The sequence below is a fragment of the Drosophila bipectinata genome, chromosome 2R, assembly GCF_030179905.1.
Source record: "Drosophila bipectinata strain 14024-0381.07 chromosome 2R, DbipHiC1v2, whole genome shotgun sequence".
Lineage (NCBI taxonomy): Eukaryota > Metazoa > Arthropoda > Insecta > Diptera > Drosophilidae > Drosophila > Drosophila bipectinata.
In genome coordinates this window covers 1246022-1265876 of record NC_091737.1, presented here as the reverse complement: position 1 = coordinate 1265876, position 19855 = coordinate 1246022, and the positions used below count along the sequence as shown (strand labels likewise).

The 19855-nt window shown below is 39.4% G+C and overlaps 1 protein-coding gene across 3 annotated transcripts in view; it reads right to left on the bottom strand.

The window, feature by feature from the left end:
* LOC122321275 (cell adhesion molecule Dscam2-like) overlaps positions 1-19855 on the bottom strand; it is a 105678-nt gene that overhangs the window by 41670 nt on the left and 44153 nt on the right. For all 3 annotated transcript variants that reach the window (XM_070278941.1, XM_070278942.1, XM_043210977.2), the window contains one exon: positions 12511-12731. In XM_070278941.1, the coding sequence (XP_070135042.1) occupies positions 12511-12731 (221 nt within the window). The remainder of the gene's footprint in view (positions 1-12510; positions 12732-19855) is intronic.

Sequence of the window (19855 nt, the reverse complement as noted above, 5' to 3'; positions counted from 1 at the left end):
CGGCACTCACAAGCCGATCTACGGCCACCGACATCCCGGAGTTCCGCCACTCATCGGTTGTCGTCTACCGCTCATCCGCCCGCGTCATCCGCGCTTAGGTAATTTTTCGCCTCTCGTCGAGGGCCCCCGCAGGACGCGGTCGCTGCGCCCACCCTATCGTCGCTGCTGTAGCGGAACAGCGTCTAGCCCTCATCGACCCGTGCACGCCCTCGAGCTGCATCGACGCGTCGCTAGCGGCGTGTTTTCAGCTGCCCACTACCAGCGTCGGGGACGAACAAGTGTGTTCGGCCACCGTGGGGTCAAAGACCGATGATAGCGTTCGGCCGGAGGTCATCTTTAAGATCGAGCCTCACGTTCGTACGCCGTCCCGAGATCTGAGCGAGGCGGTGCGTGCCCACTTCCGAGGCGTGACATTGGCGCTCAGCTGTGCATAAGAAGAGCGCATCCGCGCTGAAGAGCGCATCCGCGCTGAAGAGCGCATCCGCGCAGAAGAGCGAATCCGCACTCGCCCCTCTGTGCACTCTTTCTCGCTCGTCGGCCGTCGTTGATCGTCCGTTTATTGTTCTAGTTAAGTTTTAATCTCTTGTAAGCAACGAATAAAGCTTTTTTTATTTCGCCACTTCTGAAATCTTTTGCGGCAGCAACGCCTCCCTACATCACTGTGGAAGCCCTGGGCAGAGGGATAGTTCTGAGTAATGAGTAATTCAGATAAGTAATTCTTAATACTATCGTTCTTATTATTGGTTATCTTGAATTGGTTGTATTTTGAACTTGTAAGTTAGTGAAGTCTTAGGGATATGATAGCTTAGGGCGAAGCGCGAGAGAAGCTCATATTCGCCCCTGCTTCGCCGCAATAGATAAGTTAGATAAGTAAGATAAGATAAGTAAGTACGGCTTAAACTTAGAATAAATATAGCACATTATAAAACGATTATAGTACATGTAATATACATGTATATAATACAGTCGAGTCCCGATAATTCAAAATGGCAGGGGGATCACTTTTTTTACGAATTAGACGGGAATTCGATTTATCGAGATTTCTATTTAACGGGGCTCAAAAATGATGTCGAATACATATGTATTAAACTTTTTTTTTTTAAATTTGTTTTTCAAATTAAAGGAAAATTAAACAATAACATAAAATTATAATAAAAATAAATCAAGCAATTAAGCAGAAACATTAAATTATAAAAAAAAAACAAAAATGCAAGCTTTAAAATAGTTGGTAATTTTTGGTAACAATAATTGGTAACAGCAAACTAAACGAAAGCAGTGAGAGAAAAACAAATTTCATAATGCATAGCGACATAAAGGCGGCATAGCTGTCTGCAAAATCTAACGGTGCTTTAACTACAAAAAAATTGGGTCGCATTACGTTTTATAAGAGGTTACGAAACAAAATTACGATTTATAAGAGGTTCAATATTCTTTGCGTTGCGCCAAATACTACGAATTAACGAGGTGACCAAAATGTATGGAATTTTTACGAATTAACGAGTTTTTTCAAGAGGGGTACGAATTATCGGGATTCGACTGTATACAAAATATACATGTTTTTAAATATAAATGCAATCGTTTCCTCACTTTGTCGTATACAGACTTTTTTTTTAACGCTTTCGCCAGATTGCCTATATCTTTGATCATTCAATTAAAATTTCTCTTTCCGCGACAAGTGGAAATGTAACGATTAATTCTCAAAATATATTTGACTTAATAATTTCATTAAACAGTTTTTCTTATATACATATACAATTAATCGTTCGTAGTTATTTCTGTTGCGTTATAACTATATTTTCTATGAAGAAAAATTACTAACGATTCAAGGAATCTTGTTTCTAACCTGCTGACTGCTAATTTATTGGGTACCCCTACCTCCCATGCGGGACAAGTCCATACATTTTTACGCCAACTGCAACATTTTTGTGAAAGCATCATTTCCACTTCACAAAACGGTTTTGCAAGCATCGCTCTACTACTTATTCACTTCGATCATCCACAGGGGTTTTCGGAGCCGCATGTAAAATGATGTAGTTTACACCAACTTTAGCAAAGCATTCGATTCTGTAATCCATCAACTCCTCCTTCATAAGCAGTGGTTGACTTCCTATCTATCGAGCCGCATGTAGCCTGTTTTGTTTAAGACGTTTGTAAAGATGTAATTAAATCTAAAACTATGGAATCTCTTTTAGCTTAATTTATCTTTATTTTTAATTATTGTTGGTCAGGGAGCAAACAATTAGGTTAAGTTTAAATAATTAAATAAAAATGTACACATTGTTGGTCGCAAGCCGACTCCTTCTCGCACACTTAGCTACAACTAATTTAGCATCTCAAGCTAGTGAGCATCCGCTCAGCTATCCGTTCGTTATCTCTATGCGCTGCACCCTAAATTGGCGTTCTTTTGTATATTCCCAATTTCATATGCGACTACATAAAGATTTTTATAACGTTTCAAAATACTAAATACTTTCGGACTTCTTAAATACCGTCATTGAAAAATATTAATGATCAAACATTGGTGACCTCTGACGTGATAGTAAATATATTTAACACATTACTAAAGTCAAACTAGACCCGGGAAACCATATGTGATGTAAAACAAACAGTACATAAACAGTGTTTTCATACGCGGCACGTCGGTGGCTAATAAACAAACAGTTTGTTTTCTTATAAGAATAAACAACTTATAATATATAATAAAGATAATATACCTAAAGACAAATATAAACGGCAGTACAACGAAAGTGCATTCGCCCGCGCATAACTTCATATATATGCATATACGTTCCACAATTTCGCTACGGTTCTGAGCGCACAGTGGGACAGTCGGACAGCAAATAATTTTTTTTTTTTTGTTTTTAAACGTTGCTTTTATATCTTGAATCTTTTTTTTTGCGAGGTATGTTTCCGTTGCGAACATACCAAGGTGCCCCAGGGATAGTTCTCGAGATTTTTGATTGTGCGCGCTGTATGATGTCTATGTTGGTGCTGCTCGCGTTCCCCCACAGCCTGGAGCCATACGTCCAGATTGGCTTTAGGACTGAATTGTAGAGTAGTAACTTGTAGTCCAGGCACAGTGGCGATCGTGAGTTTATGATCCAGTGGAGGCTGCTGGCTTTCAGTTTTAGGTGCATCTTTTTGCATTCGATGTGCTTGCGCCAGGTAAGTCGTCTATCAAGGTGAACGCCAAGGTACGTTACGTCGTTAGCTTGAGGGATCTGCATACCGTTTTGTAAAAGCGGAGGGCATGTTTGTCTATTAAGAGTAAACGTTATATGTTTGCACTTTTGTTCATTTATTTTAATGCGCATTTTTTATGGCTGGGCCCTCCACAGGGGGTACTTTGTGCTTTTTGGCAAAAGATTCTGTATGTACCTCAGCTGTGAATTTTCTTCCTGTTGGTAAAGAGCCTGGTCGAGTGATCGGGTTGCTTCCTTAAGGCGTTGCTTTGAAGCTGGTGATCTGCTGTTTTGCCAATCACGACGCGTGCACCTCTTTTCTCGCACGAGCTGTTCGATTTGGTGATTAGATTTGTAGTATTTGTTGCGGTCTACTTCCTTCCTATGAGGAGTAGAGATCTTAGTAGAGGGAAGGAGCACTCGTAGTGTAGTCGATGTCCGATTCCATGTTAAGTTCCGGGGCGAGTTCTATGTGGGCTCTCACGTACTTTTTGTATTTAAGCCAGTTAGTTTTTAGCGTCATCAGGCTGAAGGGATGTTCGGTAATTGTTGGGCTTTGAAGAAGCACAGCACAGGTGAGTGGTCTGATGATAAGTGGGAGACTGGCTTGGCACTTATTAGTTTGCGAGGTATGTTTTTTGTCACCGCAAATTAAAAAAGGTCTGGGATTTTCCGTGAGTCGGTTTGCCAGTATGTGGGAATTCCAGGGGAAACATAGTCCAGTTTATTTTTGCACATTTATAATTCCCTTAAGCAAATGCCTTCCTCTGGGAGTCACTAGACGTGATCCCTAGTGCGTATGTTTGGCGTTGGAGGCTCCTGCGGATATAAAACGATCCTCACAAGGAAATACATTTGAGCGATACAATTTGGCCCTGTAATTAGTTTCTTTGAGTTGGTCGGAACTTAATTTAATAAATTATGAATTCCAGAGGCGCAGTCACAGGAGCACCCACTCCAACTCGTGGTGCTAAATTAAAGTGCAAAAGTGCAAGGCCCCGGGAATTCTCCAGGACTTACAGAGGATCCAAGGAGCTCTTCAGCCTATTTCCAAGGTGGATAATGCCATGCTACACGTGCGACATGGTCAGATAGCCACCATGTTCAGTGACTTCAAGGCCATCCACGGGGAGCTTGAGGATTGTACATTTCGCAGATCAGTGGACTGTGGACCTCCGATGGACTGTTTCGGAGCTCGTAGCGACGATGCATCCCGAAATCGAGCCTGGGACGACCCTTAACTCTTCTCGAATTGCTCACCACTCCACCCTTGCTAACGTAATGTCCACCATTGCGCACAGGTTGAGTAAAGCTTTAGAAGCTTTAGCAGCCAGCTAAAGCTAAAGCAAAAAAAAAAGCTGCAAAAGTTGCGATCTTGCCTTCGGTAGTCCGCTTTCGTGGCATTTCATTAGCTGGAAGTCTCCGACGAGAATTATGATGTCACGCTGAATTTATTGGAGAAATGATTTAATAGCCGTCTTTAAATATTGTAGGCTCATGTGAACGAGATTCTGGGCCTCAATCTGTTGGAAAGTGGCTCAATAGCAGCTCTTCGAGGTCTTTCGGACAAATTCAATGCCCATATGCGAGCCTTAAAGAATTTGGGTACATTAGTTCAGATCGCCAGCTGCATCATCATCCAAGTTCTGCTTCAAAGGTTGGACCTCAGGTTCAGACGCCATCCCTACTTGGGAGTCGATTGCCAAATTTTTGGAGCAGCGGTGTAGGACGCTGGAGGCTATGGACGTGGCCATGGAGTCAAGGTGCAAATAATAGTAGATCATCCTTTATTGTTACTAATTCGCTTCCCTCTACCTGTGCTCTATGCGGGGGATGGTCCCATATAATGTCTGCATGCCCCCGATTACTATAAATGCCCCCTGAGATCCGCCTTGGTGAGGCCAGGCGACTCGGTCTTTGTCGGAAGTGTCTGCAAACGGGCCATCACATGCGTGAGATCCTCGCTGCTAATTGTCGCAGTTGTGGAAGAAGGCATCACAGCCTGTTGCATTTTCTGAAGCCTCAGGCATCTACCGGCTAGCCTTTGGTTGTTCCTCCCACGTCAGCCATAGCCGAGGTCACTGAGCCTGTAGCCTCTTCGCCGTCCACTGCTAATGCACTAGTTGCTCAAGGTCGCAGCGGCGATATATCGTTGCTTGCTAAAGCGAACATTCTTGTTCGTAGTCGCGCTGGATCCCTTTTTCCATGCCGAGCTCTGTTGGATTCTGGATCTCAGGTGCACGTGATCACTTCCCGGCTGGCAAGTCAGCTGCAGCTCCGGAGGTACAAATCATTCATGGCGGTGTCTGGTATTGGCATAACCGGCTTCTCGAAAGACCGATTCTCTTTTGATGTTCTCCTGCGGCCCCCTGCTGCAAATAATCTGCCATGGTTAACGCTGTCATCGCCGCCAATATGACAGGCCTGCAGCCTAGCTTCAGTTTGGATGTCTCCTGTTGGAATATTGCGGGGAATCTTTCTTTGGCTGATCCTGAATTTTTCTTTATGAGCTGCTGTGTGTTGGGCAAATTCAGTTTTCAGTCGACCTGCCGTTGCTGCAGAACATCCGACTTGGATGGGTCGTATGTGGGGGCGGTTCACATATCCAGAGAAGAGCACAAGTATCCCTCAAAGATGTTATGAAAAGCGCAACTATGCTGGATGATCAGTTATATTATCTGCTCCGCCGGTTTTAGGAAATCGAAGACTGCTTCGAGCCTATTGTGAAGCGGACGAAAGAGGATTTAGGCGTTTACGCGTCTACGCCGTTGAATTGCAGTTCTAATCTTACTCCCAAGCCGTTATACGATTTCTCTCCCTCAAATGGAAGCATCCTCAATTGAAGGAGCAATATGCTGCCTTCATAAAGGAGTATTTGGAGTTATGTCACATGTCTCCAGTCCCTTCTGATGCGAGCGTCACTGGTCAATACTTTCTTCCACACCATTGTGTTTTAAAGGAGGACTGTTCAACAACCAAGCTCAGGGTTGTTTTTGATGGATCTGCTGTCACAACTTCTGGATATTCATTGAATGACGTGTTGATGTCTGGCCCAGTTATTCAGCCAAAGTTACTGCATATTCTGTTAAGGTTCCGATGCCATCGGGTGGCCATTACTGGAGATATTTGTAAAATGTATCGTTGCGTCAGGGTTTTTCCTGAGGACAGCTATCTTCAGTGTATTCTTTGGCGGGATTCCACCCAGGATGAGTTACAGGTTTTTAAGCTGGACACGGTCACCTACGGAACGAAGCCTGCCTCATTTTTAGCAGTTCGGACAATGCATCAGTTGGCAGATGATGAGCAATTAATGTTTCCAAAGGGGGCCGAAATTCTGCGTCGCGACTTTTATGTGGATGATCTGCTTTCCGGAGGCGACTCTATAGATGAAGCTATTAGCATAATGCAGCAAACATCCGCGATCCTTGCCAAAGGCCATTTTCGGTTAAGGAAGTGGTGCTCCAATGTTGCTGACGTGCTGGATGAGGTTCCTGAAGAAGATCGGGAGTCTTTCCTAAAGTTTGATGATGGTAGCAACTTCACAAAGACACTGGGTCTTGCTTGGGATCCTGCAACTGACCGCTTGCTGTTTTCTTTTGAAGGGATTCAGTCAATCTCAAAGCCCAATAGGCGCATTGTGCTTTCTTCAGTCGCTCGGCTTTATGACCCCTTAGGCCTTGTTGGTCCTGTAATTTCAAAGGCAAAGATCTTTCTCCAGAAACTGTGCCGTGAGAAGTTGTCCTGGGATGAAAGTCTTCCTCAAGCTCTCCACTGCGACTGGAATATGATTTGTAGCAGCTTTGTTAGTACGCCGAATTCCCTAGATGGGTGCTAACATCGAAATCCGAGGTGGAGGTCCATGGATTCTGTGACGCCAGCATTGAGGCGTATGGGGCATGCGTTTATGTCGTGTCCAAGGGCGCAGGATCTGCAAGCTATTTACTCTGTTCGAAGTCCCGAGTTGTGCCGTTAAAGACTGTTAGGGTGCCGAAGCTGGAGTTATCGGGAGCTGAGTTGTTGGCTCGACTTATGTCGGAAGTAGAGCAGTTGAAGGTCTACGTTGGAAAGTATTTTTGCTGGTGCGATTCTGCTGTGGCTCTGTCTTGGATTCGAGAAGAACCTTCTCGGCTTAATGTTTTCGTCGCCAATCGAGTTTCGACCATTCGACCAAGCTAACTAGAGAAATGGAGTGGCGCTATGTTCCCACTTCTTTGAACCCAGCAGATATCCTGTCGCGTGGTGCTCTTCCCAATGAATTGGTTGAGAATAAGCTGTGGTCTCATGGATCCCGTTTCTCGTTGGATCCCAAGAGACGTGGCCAACCGCGGTCCCATTTGAGAGATCAACCCTGGAGTTACGTGCAAAGGTCCTGCTCATTCAGTCTCCGTACGAAGATATAACAGCGGTTTCTAAGTACGCTAATTCGTTTCCAGCACTGCAGAAGGTATTCGCTTACGTATACAAGTTTTCTCAACGAATTCACCACAACGGTGTTACGGCTAGCGATATAAAATCTGGAACACAGCTGTTATTGCGGCTAGTGCAACGTGTGCATTTTTGGGAGGAAATAAAGGCTCTTCAAAATGGAAAAGACATAGCGGTATCCAGTGCCCTTGCCTCATCCTCTCCCTTCTTGGACAAATTTGGACTGTTGCGCGTAGACGGTCGGCTAAAAAATTCGTCGTTGGATTTTGATAAACAGCATCCAATTATACTTCCAAGAAGCCATCCAGTTACGCGGGCTATAATTGTTGACTTCCATGAGCGAAATTTACATACGGGACCTCGCGCACTGTTGGCAATTATTCGGTCCCAATATTGGCCAATTAGGGGGAGAAAAACCGTGACGAAGGCAATACACAAATGCATCCGATGCTTCCGGACTAAGCCTCGGTTGTTGGAGCACATTATGGCTGATCTCCCAGAGCAAAGAGTTATCGGCTCCCAGGTCTTTGGAGTCACTGGTGTGGATTTTTGTGGACCGTTCTATTATAAGTCGGAAGTGCGTAATAAGGCTTCAGTAAAATGTTACGTTAGCATTTTCATTTGTTTTGCTACCAAAGCCGTCCACCTGGAGCTTGTAAGGGATCTGTCCACAATGTCTTTTTTGCAGGCTTTGAAGCGTTTTATATGCACCCGCCGAAGGCCTCAACATATTTGGTCTGACAACGCAACCAACTTTGTTGGAGCCAAAAACGAGCTAAAGGAGCTGCGCCGATTATTTCTAAGCGAAGAGCATCAACGGGCACTGCTAGAGTTTAGCTTTATGGAGTCCATCGAATGGCATTTTATTCCTCCTCGATCTCCGCATTTCGGTGGTCTGTGGGAAGCGGCTGTTAAAACCGCCAAGCACCATTTTTACCGAGCTGTCGGATCTGCAGTTCTTGGATTCGAGGAGCTGCGAACGCTGCTGTGCCATATTGGGGCTGTTATAAATTCACGACCCTTATTGTCTCTTTCAGAAAATCCTGCAGACCTTGATGTTCTGACCCCGGCTCATTTTTTAAATGGTGGTCCGTCAGTCAGCTTTATCGAGCCTGATGTCACAAAGCTGAACTTTAACCGGTTGGACAGCTGGCAGCGCATGTCTTTCCTGCAGCAGTCTTTCTGGTCCCGATGGAAGGAGGAGTACCTAAAGCTTCTTTGGCAGTGCCACAAATGGCGTGCTTCCGGTCCTGCCTTGGCCATGAACGAAGTGGTGCTACTCAAGGACCTACCTCCGATGAAATGGCCGCTTGCGAGAATAATGTAGTTAATCCCTAGTTGAGATGGAGTCTTTCGAGAGGCGGTGATTAAAACCTCATCTGGAGTTAACAAGCGCGCAGTATCTAAGCTGTTCCTGTTGCCCCTTAAGGATGAAGTTAAAGAAGAAGCCCCAACTGGGGGGAGAAGGATCAGGCAGCAAACAACTGTTAGGTTTAAATAATTAAGTAATAATGTACGCATTGGCTTCAACTAATTTAGCATCTCAAGCTAGCGAGCAACTCCTCAGCCTATTACTAAGGCGGGCACACTCTCGTTCGTTATCTCTTTGCGCTCGCATCTTAAATTGGTGTTCTTTTGTATATTCCCCAATTTCATATGCGGCCAAATAAAATGTTTTTTTTTATAACGTTTCAAAATTAAATACATTTGGACTTCTTAATTACCGTCATTGAAAAATATCAATGACCAAACAATTATAATAATCTTGAATAACAGATCACTTTTAATAATAATAATACATAATAACGTTATGTTATAACACATAAATTTCTTTAGCACAAATTTTAATTTTTTAAGATTAAAACTGTTATATGAAATAAACAAAATCAAACGCAACAAAGTCGACGCAATACCAAACATTGTCATTAATCAGCAAAATGGAGAGTTAGCCGACCTTCTTAGTGCTGATGGATTAAGTTTAATTCCTGGTCAAGGGAATTTTTTTTGTTTGATGGTATTATGGTCGAAGAAGACGAATGTGTGATAAAATACGCTTCATAACACCAAGGTAAAATACTGCATGGATCATTAAAGCATTGCCTTTTACGGCTCTTTAATTGCACTTTGATTTAATTTGTCTTGTCTAAAAATTTTTAAAAATTGTCAACAGATCAAATTTTTATTTCATAGGTTCAATTTTTTTTTTCACATAAAATTGAATTGAATAGTATTTCAATTTTAAAATTGAAATTGATTAACGTTTTTCAACTTTTTTCTACGTTTTTTTCTCTCAAAAAAAAAAAACTCAAAAAAAAATTTTTGAGCATTTTTTTTCAACTCAAAAGCGAAAAAATCGCCTTTGAGCCAAAAAAATTTCCCTCAAAAATATTGGGTATTTATATGGCGACCTCTACATGTCAACATTGAGAAATCATGGCCCACAGATGGCGCACCAACGAAATTGTGTCAGGTAGAATTTAAGATTCGAAACGAAAGTTAAATTATAATTAAATTAAATTAACGACAGACAGGTCTTTCTTTTAAATTAAAAATTTTCTCATCCTTTAAGATCAAAAATGTAAACAAAAGTTTGTTAAACATGAATTGGACTAATTGCACAATTAATATCATAAATTTAACTCATTTTTAATAATGAAATTGAAGAGCTGTTATATGTAATTCCGGATTAATTAAGATTCTCTCTATCTATGAGTTGGTTCACTCAGGGAGATTTGCATATATTTTCAAATTATGTTTATCCATAGCTAAAATGGATAATAGTTAGTTTAGAAATAGTTAGATAATAGATAGAGGAAATTCTCATATTTTACTTCAATTTCACTTTAATGAAAATCTTGCAGTCTTTTGCCTAAAATAAGTAACAAAATTTAAAAAAATTAAAAACTTAATTTTTATGTTAAAAGTTCTGTTGATCCATAGGGATTGTTAAACTTGGGACTTGACTGCGTTAAAAAATAAAACATTCCGTGGACTTAATTGGAAAAATAAAGATGTTTGTAAAAGAAATGTTTTTTTTTACGCAGAAGGCCAAACAACTTCAGAGTTCCGAAAGTGATTTTAATTCAGAGTACAATTTTAAAAATAAAATGTATTGAATGAAGATCAAATTTATTTTTCCCCTTATTATGAATAAAGTTTTTTGTTGGTTTTCCTTTCAATAAATTTCAATAAATTAAATTCAAATTCAATAAATTAAATCCTTGAATATGTACCTCTAATATGTACTTATCTACTTATCTTACCTATCTCAAATTAGATAATTTTATGAAATGATTTCTGATGAAAAGGGTATCAGTTTAAGAGAATTTAGGGCAAAAGAAAAAAATTACAGCTCCCAGATAAAACATAATTTTATTTTTATACCCTTGCAGAGGGTATTATAATTGTGTCCAAAAGTGTGCAACGCAGTAAAGGATACATCTCCGACCCTATAAAGTATATACCAATATTCTTGATCAGGATCACCTCATGAGTTCATATGAGGATGTCCGTCTGTCTGTTTCTACGCGAACTAGTCTCTCAGTTTTAAAGCTATCGACTTGAAACTTTGCACACACATTTCTTTTCTTTGCACGAGGTAAGTCGGAACGGCCGGAATCGGTCGACTATATTTTATAACTGCCATATAACTGATTTATCGGAAATGGTATAGCTTTGGTTTTTAAGAGTTAGAAAGTTCGGGTGCCTGCAGACACCGACACCGAAAGAACGATCGGAAATGACGAAACTTTCGTGATTTTGAAGATAGAAAGTTCGAACTTCGTACAGATATTATCTGATTTGAGATTTTATTTTATTTATTGATCTTATTTTGTAGTTGATCTGACCTACCAAATTTCATAACGATTAACGGCCGAACAATTACATTAACGGCCGACTATTTCTGATAGCTGTCATATAACTGAACGATCTGAATTTTTTTTATTTTTTAAAATACTATAAGAAATTGACTTTTTAATTATAACCGAATCGATTAGCCAACTAAATCTGATGTCTCCGATATTCCCTATATAAATGGTGAAGTTTTTAAGGGGTTATTTACAGTTGTGATATATGAAAAAATCGATTTTTTTGTTATTGAATATTCTTTAAGTATATTTTATTGGAAATACTCTCACAAAAATTCATAACGATCGGAGCATTAGAACCGAAGCTGTAGCTATTTATAGCGCACTATCTGCATATAAAACTTGAACAAACTTGAAACTTTAAACGCGATTATCTCAGAATCTTTTTTTTGGGAAATTACCTTTGATTACTAAAAAACTACTAATCCGATCAACACCAAATTTTGACCACTTATTTATTATGATATTAGCTAGTCCGTGAACGAGGGATTTTTTTGAAAACTCTTTTTTTAAAGCACAAAAAACGAAAATCTTATACCTTGAAAAAGTAAATTTTTTGTTAAAAACGTCGCCATTTTTTTTTTAATCCATGTTTTTAAAAATCCCTCATTCACGGACTAGACAATACAATATACTAACTAAACTTTTTTGAATTTTGGATTTCGGATGAACCGTTTTCGAGAAATCATGTCCACCGCAAGACACCATCGAAAAGAGACGATCCGGGAATTCGACTATAACATTTTTGTTATGTAATATTTTTTTATGAAAAAATTTAATTAAGTACCCAGAAACATGTACTAAACAACATCGGTAAAACATTTTTCATAAATATTTTCTATGGTGTCAAAAAAAAATCGATAAAATTCCATATTTTTGCGCGGTACAACTGTATATAACCCCTTAAGTCATTATCCCATTTGGCAAAAAATTACACCACTAATCTATCTAAGTGTATTTGATGGCACAAAACCATTGCCCTGAATGAGCTATTCTTATATTAATTTTCTTTTAAACCAAATATTTTTACTTACCTGTTGGGGACCTAAAGCATCTACCATCACATCGTTCGGAGGAGCAGATGGAACTTCAGAATCCGTTGTTATAAATAATACATCGCTAGGTGCACTAATACCTATATCATTTTCAGAATACAATCGAACGTGGTACGTTTGGGCTGGCTTAAGTAGCTGTAGTTGTGTCGTTGTCCGATCTCCAGGCAATCGATTTTGATTGTTATAATCTGTCCAACTATCTAAAAAAATATAAATTCAAAAGAGTTGTCAAAATATTACATCTAAAATGAAGGTTAGAATAAGTTATGTGGAATCTCTCTCGAGGAAACTATACAAAACAAGAAAGGAAAGCTAACTTCGGGCGGAGCCGTAGTTTATATACCCTTGCAGTTAAAACCGGATATATATCGCAAACATCGGATATAGTTGGCCGATCCTTATGGGAATAGGAATATATAATCCAATTTATTACAATACAAAATCTAAAAAAAGTCCCAAACTTCTATCTTCAAAAATACGAAAGTTGATATTTCTACCAAATACCATTTCCGATCGTTCAGTTATATGGCAGCTATGGGATATAGTCGGCCGATCCTAATGAAATTTGGTAGGTTGGATCAACTGACCAAGAATTAAATCTGTACTAAGTTCCAGCTTTCTATCTTCAAAAACACGAAAGTTGGGTCATTTCCGATCGTTCAGTTATATGGCAGCTATAGGATATAGTCGGCCGATCCTTATGAAATTTGGCATGACGTAATGTTTTGCCAAATATAGCTCACATGTCAAATTTGAACTCTCTAACTCTAAAAACACCAAAGTTATACCATTTCCGATCAATCAGTTATATGGCAGCTATAGGATATAGTCGGCCGATCCGGGCCGTTCCGACTTATATACTGCGTGCAAAGGAAAGAAGGGTGTGTGCAAAGTTTCAAAACGATAGCTTTAAAACTGAGAGACTAGTTCGCGTAGAAACAGACAGACGGACAGACAGACGGACAGACGGACAGACGGACAGACGGACAGACGGACAGACGGACAGACGGACATGCTCATATCAACTCAGGAGGTGATCCTGATCAAGAATATATATACTTTATAGGGTCGGAGATGTCTCCTTCACTGCGTTGCACACTTTTGACCAAAATTATAATACCCTCTGCAAGGGTATAAAAACAATGGAAATAAAATGTAATAGTGAAAGACGATTATGGCACGTCAAATATCTATGAATTGCCGCCTATATCTTTGAATTGCGAATTAACAAGGCCAGCTTATGTCAAAGAGTTTATTTTAAACTCTCACACGTTAGCCCGTTTTTATTAAAAAAAGATATGTAAACAAATTAAAATCAAAAGTAAACATCAGCTTCCCTCCGAAGCCCAATCAATTACGCCTTTTGCGTTTCAATTACCCACCAAATTGCATCGATCAGCTTAATCGAATTTCACAATAAGATGCGACATTTTCATCTTAAGCCTCTAATCTAAACACAACTCATGGCTGATGTTATACATTTTTATACAAATGTAAAGCTAAAATCGCCAAGCTTCAGTGCGCTTGCATGTGTAGTCTTGGCCATCCCGGCTACTCAAGTATCTGTTGAAAGAGCATTTTCAGCATTTTCAAACCAAAATCAAAAGAAAGTAAGTCTCCTGCTCTGAGAGAGATTGATTGTCAAACTTTTTTCGGTTGTTCTCTTAAACTGAACAGAAACAAAAAGGTTAACAGTCATTTGCGAGCTATGGTCAAGAGGAATATTTGTGTTACAAAAATGTTTATTTTTGAACGTATCGAGTTTTATAGCACAAAATCTTTAGAACCCATTAAGGCGATTTTGGGAAAGCAAGCCAAAAAAAATTTTAGCAGTCAATATTTTTGTTAAAATAAATAATGGCTCAAAACTCAAATAAAATAAAAATTTAAACCAAAGTTATTTAAAATTCAAAACCTAAAATATTTGTATGAGAAAAGTTCGTGTTTTTATTTGTGATAAAAATAGTAGAAAACGTTTTTTTTGACGAAAAGCAAAGGTTTATATTACATATACGGCAGACAATTTGAGTTTCGGAAGTACAACCTGGAAGCTTACAGGGTTTTTTTTGTCAGCGCGTGATAAAAACATGGGAAAATGTTCGACAGTATCATAACATACATCATTAGTCGGTAGGAACGTTTTCCTATCTGTGCATTTATTTTCCTTTCCAGCAAAAAGTCGTGGGCGCCCTGGTTCTTTTGTAGGATGCAAAGCACAAATACGACCTCCGATCAAAAGTGTGGCAATTGGTAATTTGTGTTATTAACGGTGGGGTAGATTATTCGGTTGAACAAACTTTAAGCTAAGTGCTTTAATTTAAGTGCTTAATATTTAATTCAAGCATACCTATGTGTAAATAGTCGATTTGTGTACTTTTTGCTCTTAACTGGAGTTTTATATCGACCAATAAGTGTGTCCGTAAAGTCTATGTGGCTGTGAATATTTGTGAATTACATTTGGGCAATCTAGAAGAAAACGTCTTTCCTAAAACGTCAGGAAAGGCTTTGTGTCCGCGTAAGTCGATGCAAGTCGCCCTGCCTTTTTGTCCTTCCAAACCTAACTAACATACATAGAATCTGACTTTTGCACCATTCTTCAATCGCTTCTTGATCTTTCTCACTGACAGAATACGATGCCTCGCAAACCGTCAAATTGTCCTCCAGTTCTTATTTTCCGTCCGTGTCAAAGTAAAAAAAAATTGAATTTGAAAATTTCTTAATCTCTAAATATTAATTAATATTTACTCAATCATGTGTACTTCAATGTATCATAAGTTCATAAGTTCATTCATCATAAGTTGTTCTACTTTTAAACCTACCTAATAATTTTTTTCACCCGAATTGTCTCAATGCCGCCTCTTGACGGGATGCGACATATAATTAATAAAAAGCTACCAAAACCTTTTTTTAGTGCGGGTTCCATTTTTTTTTGTCTCTAAGACTATTAGCAACACAGTTGGTTTCAAGCAGAAACTATTAACAACACTTAAAAAAATTTTATTTTGCTCTTGGTAATTATTTTGTTTGAGTTTCTAATTCAAATAACTACGAGATTGCCTTTCGTAAAGTTGCTGAACCAGTGTGCAGCTCGTCTTTTATTTACGCTCTTGCCCACGTAATGATATACAACTGCATTGATCGGAGCTTCTCATAATAAGCTTCGATTACTTTTATATTCAGTATTGATTTGAGCGAATGGAGATTTTAGGGTTAAATTCAATTAATTCAGCTCAACCCCCAAATTAATATTGAAATTGAACTGCAACTTTTTTGCTATTTATTCGGCCGATATAAAAAACTATTATTTTCTTAACATTTTGGTGATCCCGACCTGATTGTACCCCGTACTGGGTCTGCTGCTTCAAGCAGGAAGAGAAAGCTGCGGAAAAGAGCAGAGGTGGACTGTCAGGAATTGTACGTTCTGCACCAGAAGAACAAGGTTGCGATGCGGATTGAAGACTCATCCATTATGACCTTCAAGTCAATGCAGAAGCGTTGCACAAACCTATGCTCAGGCCTTGCATCGGTTCCAATTGCACGAACGCAAGCTTGATCTTCACTAAGCTGCCTCATATCCCTCAATTGAAGCAGCTAAATTATAATGAAATCACAAGTGACTTATTTTGGAAATTATTCAAGCTGGCCATGGACGTGCAGGATATCGCTGCATGAGAGTTTTTTTATTTTATTTTTTTTTGTTTTCCCGGTCTTTCCTAATTTTAAATGGCTTGTGCATCAATTAGAGCATCAGCTAGCATTTTTGTATTCATCATAAAGCTCAGAGGCCCAGACGCCCGAGGGGCGCTCGAGAAACGATTTGTTAGTACATAATAAGCTATTTTAAATTTGTTAAGCTAAGAGGAGTTAGTAAGGAAGTTTAAAATTCTATATTTTAAATTAGAAGGACAGGAAAGAGATGTAATAGAGTAGAGACCATTGTAGTTCGAACATAATACCCTAAAAGGATCGTCTTGTGCATATGTCAAACAAAAACGGCTAAGGAATAGATGACTAAAGTTTCGAGTCCTTCTATTAGGAATGTTAAAATTTAAGCGTGTTAGTAAATGCTGGCTAACTACATCCCCGTTAATATGGTTATGCAGAAAGACTACACCATGCATTGCCCTACAATTTGTTAAGCTAGGTAAGTTTATAAGTAAGAGTCTACTATTATAAGATAGAAGGTGAAGATTTGCATCCCAATTTAGACCTCTGAAAGAAAAAGTTAAGAAATTCTTTTGTACGGAATCTCCGCGGACCTGATGTACTCTATATTGGGGACTCCAGACACATGAACCGTACTCCAGTATCGGACGGAACAAAAAAATTAATAATGTTTTGGTTATATATTGGTCATTAAATTCTTTTGACCGCCTTTTAATAAAACCAAGGAAAGGATTCCCTTATCCTTATTAGCCTTATTAACCATTAAGGAAATATGGTCGGCAAATTTAAGTATAACGTCTAATAGGACACCGAGATCATTAACCTAAGATTTTTTTTCAACGTCATTCCCATAAAAAGTGTATGAAGCAGAGGGCAAGAACGATAAAAAGACATAAGCTTGCATTTTGATCTATTAAGTATTAAATTATTAGCTAAACACCATTTTTGAAAGTTATCAAGGTCAGACTGAAGACTGAATTGGGCAGAGATGGATTTGTACTGAAGACAAAGCGTTACATCATCTGCATACATAAGAACTAGAGAGTTCGTTAAAGCAGGGGGCAAGTCATTTATAAAAAGAGTAAAAAACAACTGGCCAAGATTACTTCCTTGAGGGACGCCAGATGTAGCACGGACCAGACGGTGTGTTTTTAAATAAGACCCTTTGTATCCTTCCATTTTAGTACTTGGAGACCCACGTTAAGAGGTCTGTGGAGAATCCCAACATATTCAGTTTGCTCAGCAAGAGTGAGTGATTTACTGAATCAAATGCTTTGCTGAAGTCTGTGTAAATTACATCGGTTTGATATCCCTTACGAAAGCCATCTATGCCATCTTCCATTTGAGGGGAAAAATCGAGGTTTCCAAAGATAAGTTGAAAAGTCTTAGAAGGGGTTTGCACAGTACAGTAATGGCACAGTATTTTAGCATACTCCATCATTTAGCATTTAGGTACTCCATCAGGGCCTGGCGAATAAATGGGTTTGAACTTTAGAAGATCAGATAATAAGCTATTCTCGGAGAAAAACGGACAGAAAATAAGATTTGCTGCTTGAATGTTGTATGCGTAATGCTGATCTGTCAACTTAGGCGGAGAATAAGTTGTTTAAAAAAAATTCTGCGAATAGATTGGCAATGGCCAGATCAAAGGTCGCAGATGAATTTTCAAACGTAAGCAGTGGTGAGAAAGATACTTGTTTATGCTTTGTGTTTACAAAATTATAAAACTTCTTCGGATCCTGAGTAAATTGTATCCGGCAGCCAGGAATATAATTCCTGTAACATTCAGCGTTATGCACGGTAAAATTTGACCGAGCTAGTAGATATCTTGAGAAATCAATACTACTGCAGGTTTTTTTATATTTTAGTAAAAGCCTTTTTTTAGTAAGCCAAGGAGGATTTGTTGAAGCGGACGGATATTTCCATGGCACACAGGAGTCAAAAAATGTATTTAAATTAAAAGTTTAAAGTTTAAAGACCAATCATATGTATCAATAATGCTATTAATTTTTCTGAAAATCAGCTTTACGGAAACAGCGAATCTTATTTGCCACGCATGGAGGCATCTGATCGATACCAGGAATGGTGGTATCCAGCGTGGGGTGATATGGATCCTCTGGGGTTAAAAGTGGGGAAAGCTCTGGATAGAGCGGTACCATCGGGATCGGATACAAAGCATAAGTCTAAAAGCCGACCTAACGATTTTCTAACATTGTTAATTTGACCTAGGGACATGTCAAACATGCCCGCGGTGAAGTCATGGTGAGTGATAAGTGAAGATGGTGAGTTATCGACGTTGGACCACTTTAATTCTGGGATATTAAAGTCGCCCACAGCTACAAACTGGTCACGATCGGTCATAAGATTAAAAACAGATTAAATAAAAACCAAATTATGCCAAAATGTTGTTGGTTTGGACAAAGGGAATTTATATGAACATGATATTTAGAAAGATTTCGCGAACAAAATGATTTTAATGCAAACAAATTTTATGTCACCAAACTCTTGTGATTTCACCTCTTCAGAAGCAAGAGTGTACCGAAATCAGAACTCCACCCCCCTTTCGGTAAGGTCGATCCCGTCTACTTACTTGGAAAAACTTTGGAGCTAAAGATCTCAGGCTTTTACCAAGTTTCTGTAAAGACTATAATATGGGATGCAAGGAAAGAACTATCAGAATATAGTTTGGGGAGTTTGCTACATAGCCCCTAGTATTCTGATAGGTAAGTGTTAGTGACGATACTGGTTTTGTGGGTTAGTGCACGAAGAAGAGGTGGAAGGTTGGTCAGTGGTTCTAATATGTGGAAGTTTCACTCCCACTTGTTTTTAAACTTTTTTCTGTACAGTATTAGATTGATGTTCTTAGACGAAAATGTTCTCTGGCCAAAAACTGGGTGAACAAATCGTCTTAAACATCAGCACAGGCACACGAATCTTGAAAAAAGACGTGCGCCTTACATAATTATATTTAAATTTCGCTTAGTCCTCCACCTTTGTAGTGGCTTTTGTTTTGGCTTTGATATTAGCGGAGATATCAATCTCTGAAGTATCAGGGGCAAGCCGAGAAACAAATATATGTTTTGGTGTCGCAGGTACGAGAACTGCAGTATCAGTCGGTGCCGGTGGTCCCTACTGTGGAATACCCTGTTGGGTGACTCTAACGGCGGTTTCGTTTACTAGGACCTGTGGTATCACTTAAAGGGATACCACGGAGGACATATCGGATAATTGCTCATTTTCCTTGAGAAATTCGGACGGCAAATTGTTCTCAGTTCTAGCTCTTGGGGTGGCTTAAGATATGAGCGACTGCGTTTTTCATGGCTGAGCAGGCTGAGGCGGATCACAAACAGCGCATTTTTTACTCTTAGGGGACTCATTTAGCAGCTGAAGGTCGCTAAACTGAGTGTCAAGCGCTCAGATCTGGTCATTGATTTTACGAAAACCAGTGATCATCTCTTTAAATCCATTCTTAGTCTGTCTCATGAACGCCCTTATTTCGTCTTGGACAGCACGACAATTCTCACAAAAATGTTAACCAGACCTACGGGAATTGGCATCCGAAACTGAGGCAGTGAACCCGGCACACTTGGCGTGTACGACGTTTTCACATAGCCAGCAGTGGATGGTAGACTGGGATGAGGAGATCGTATTGTAACAA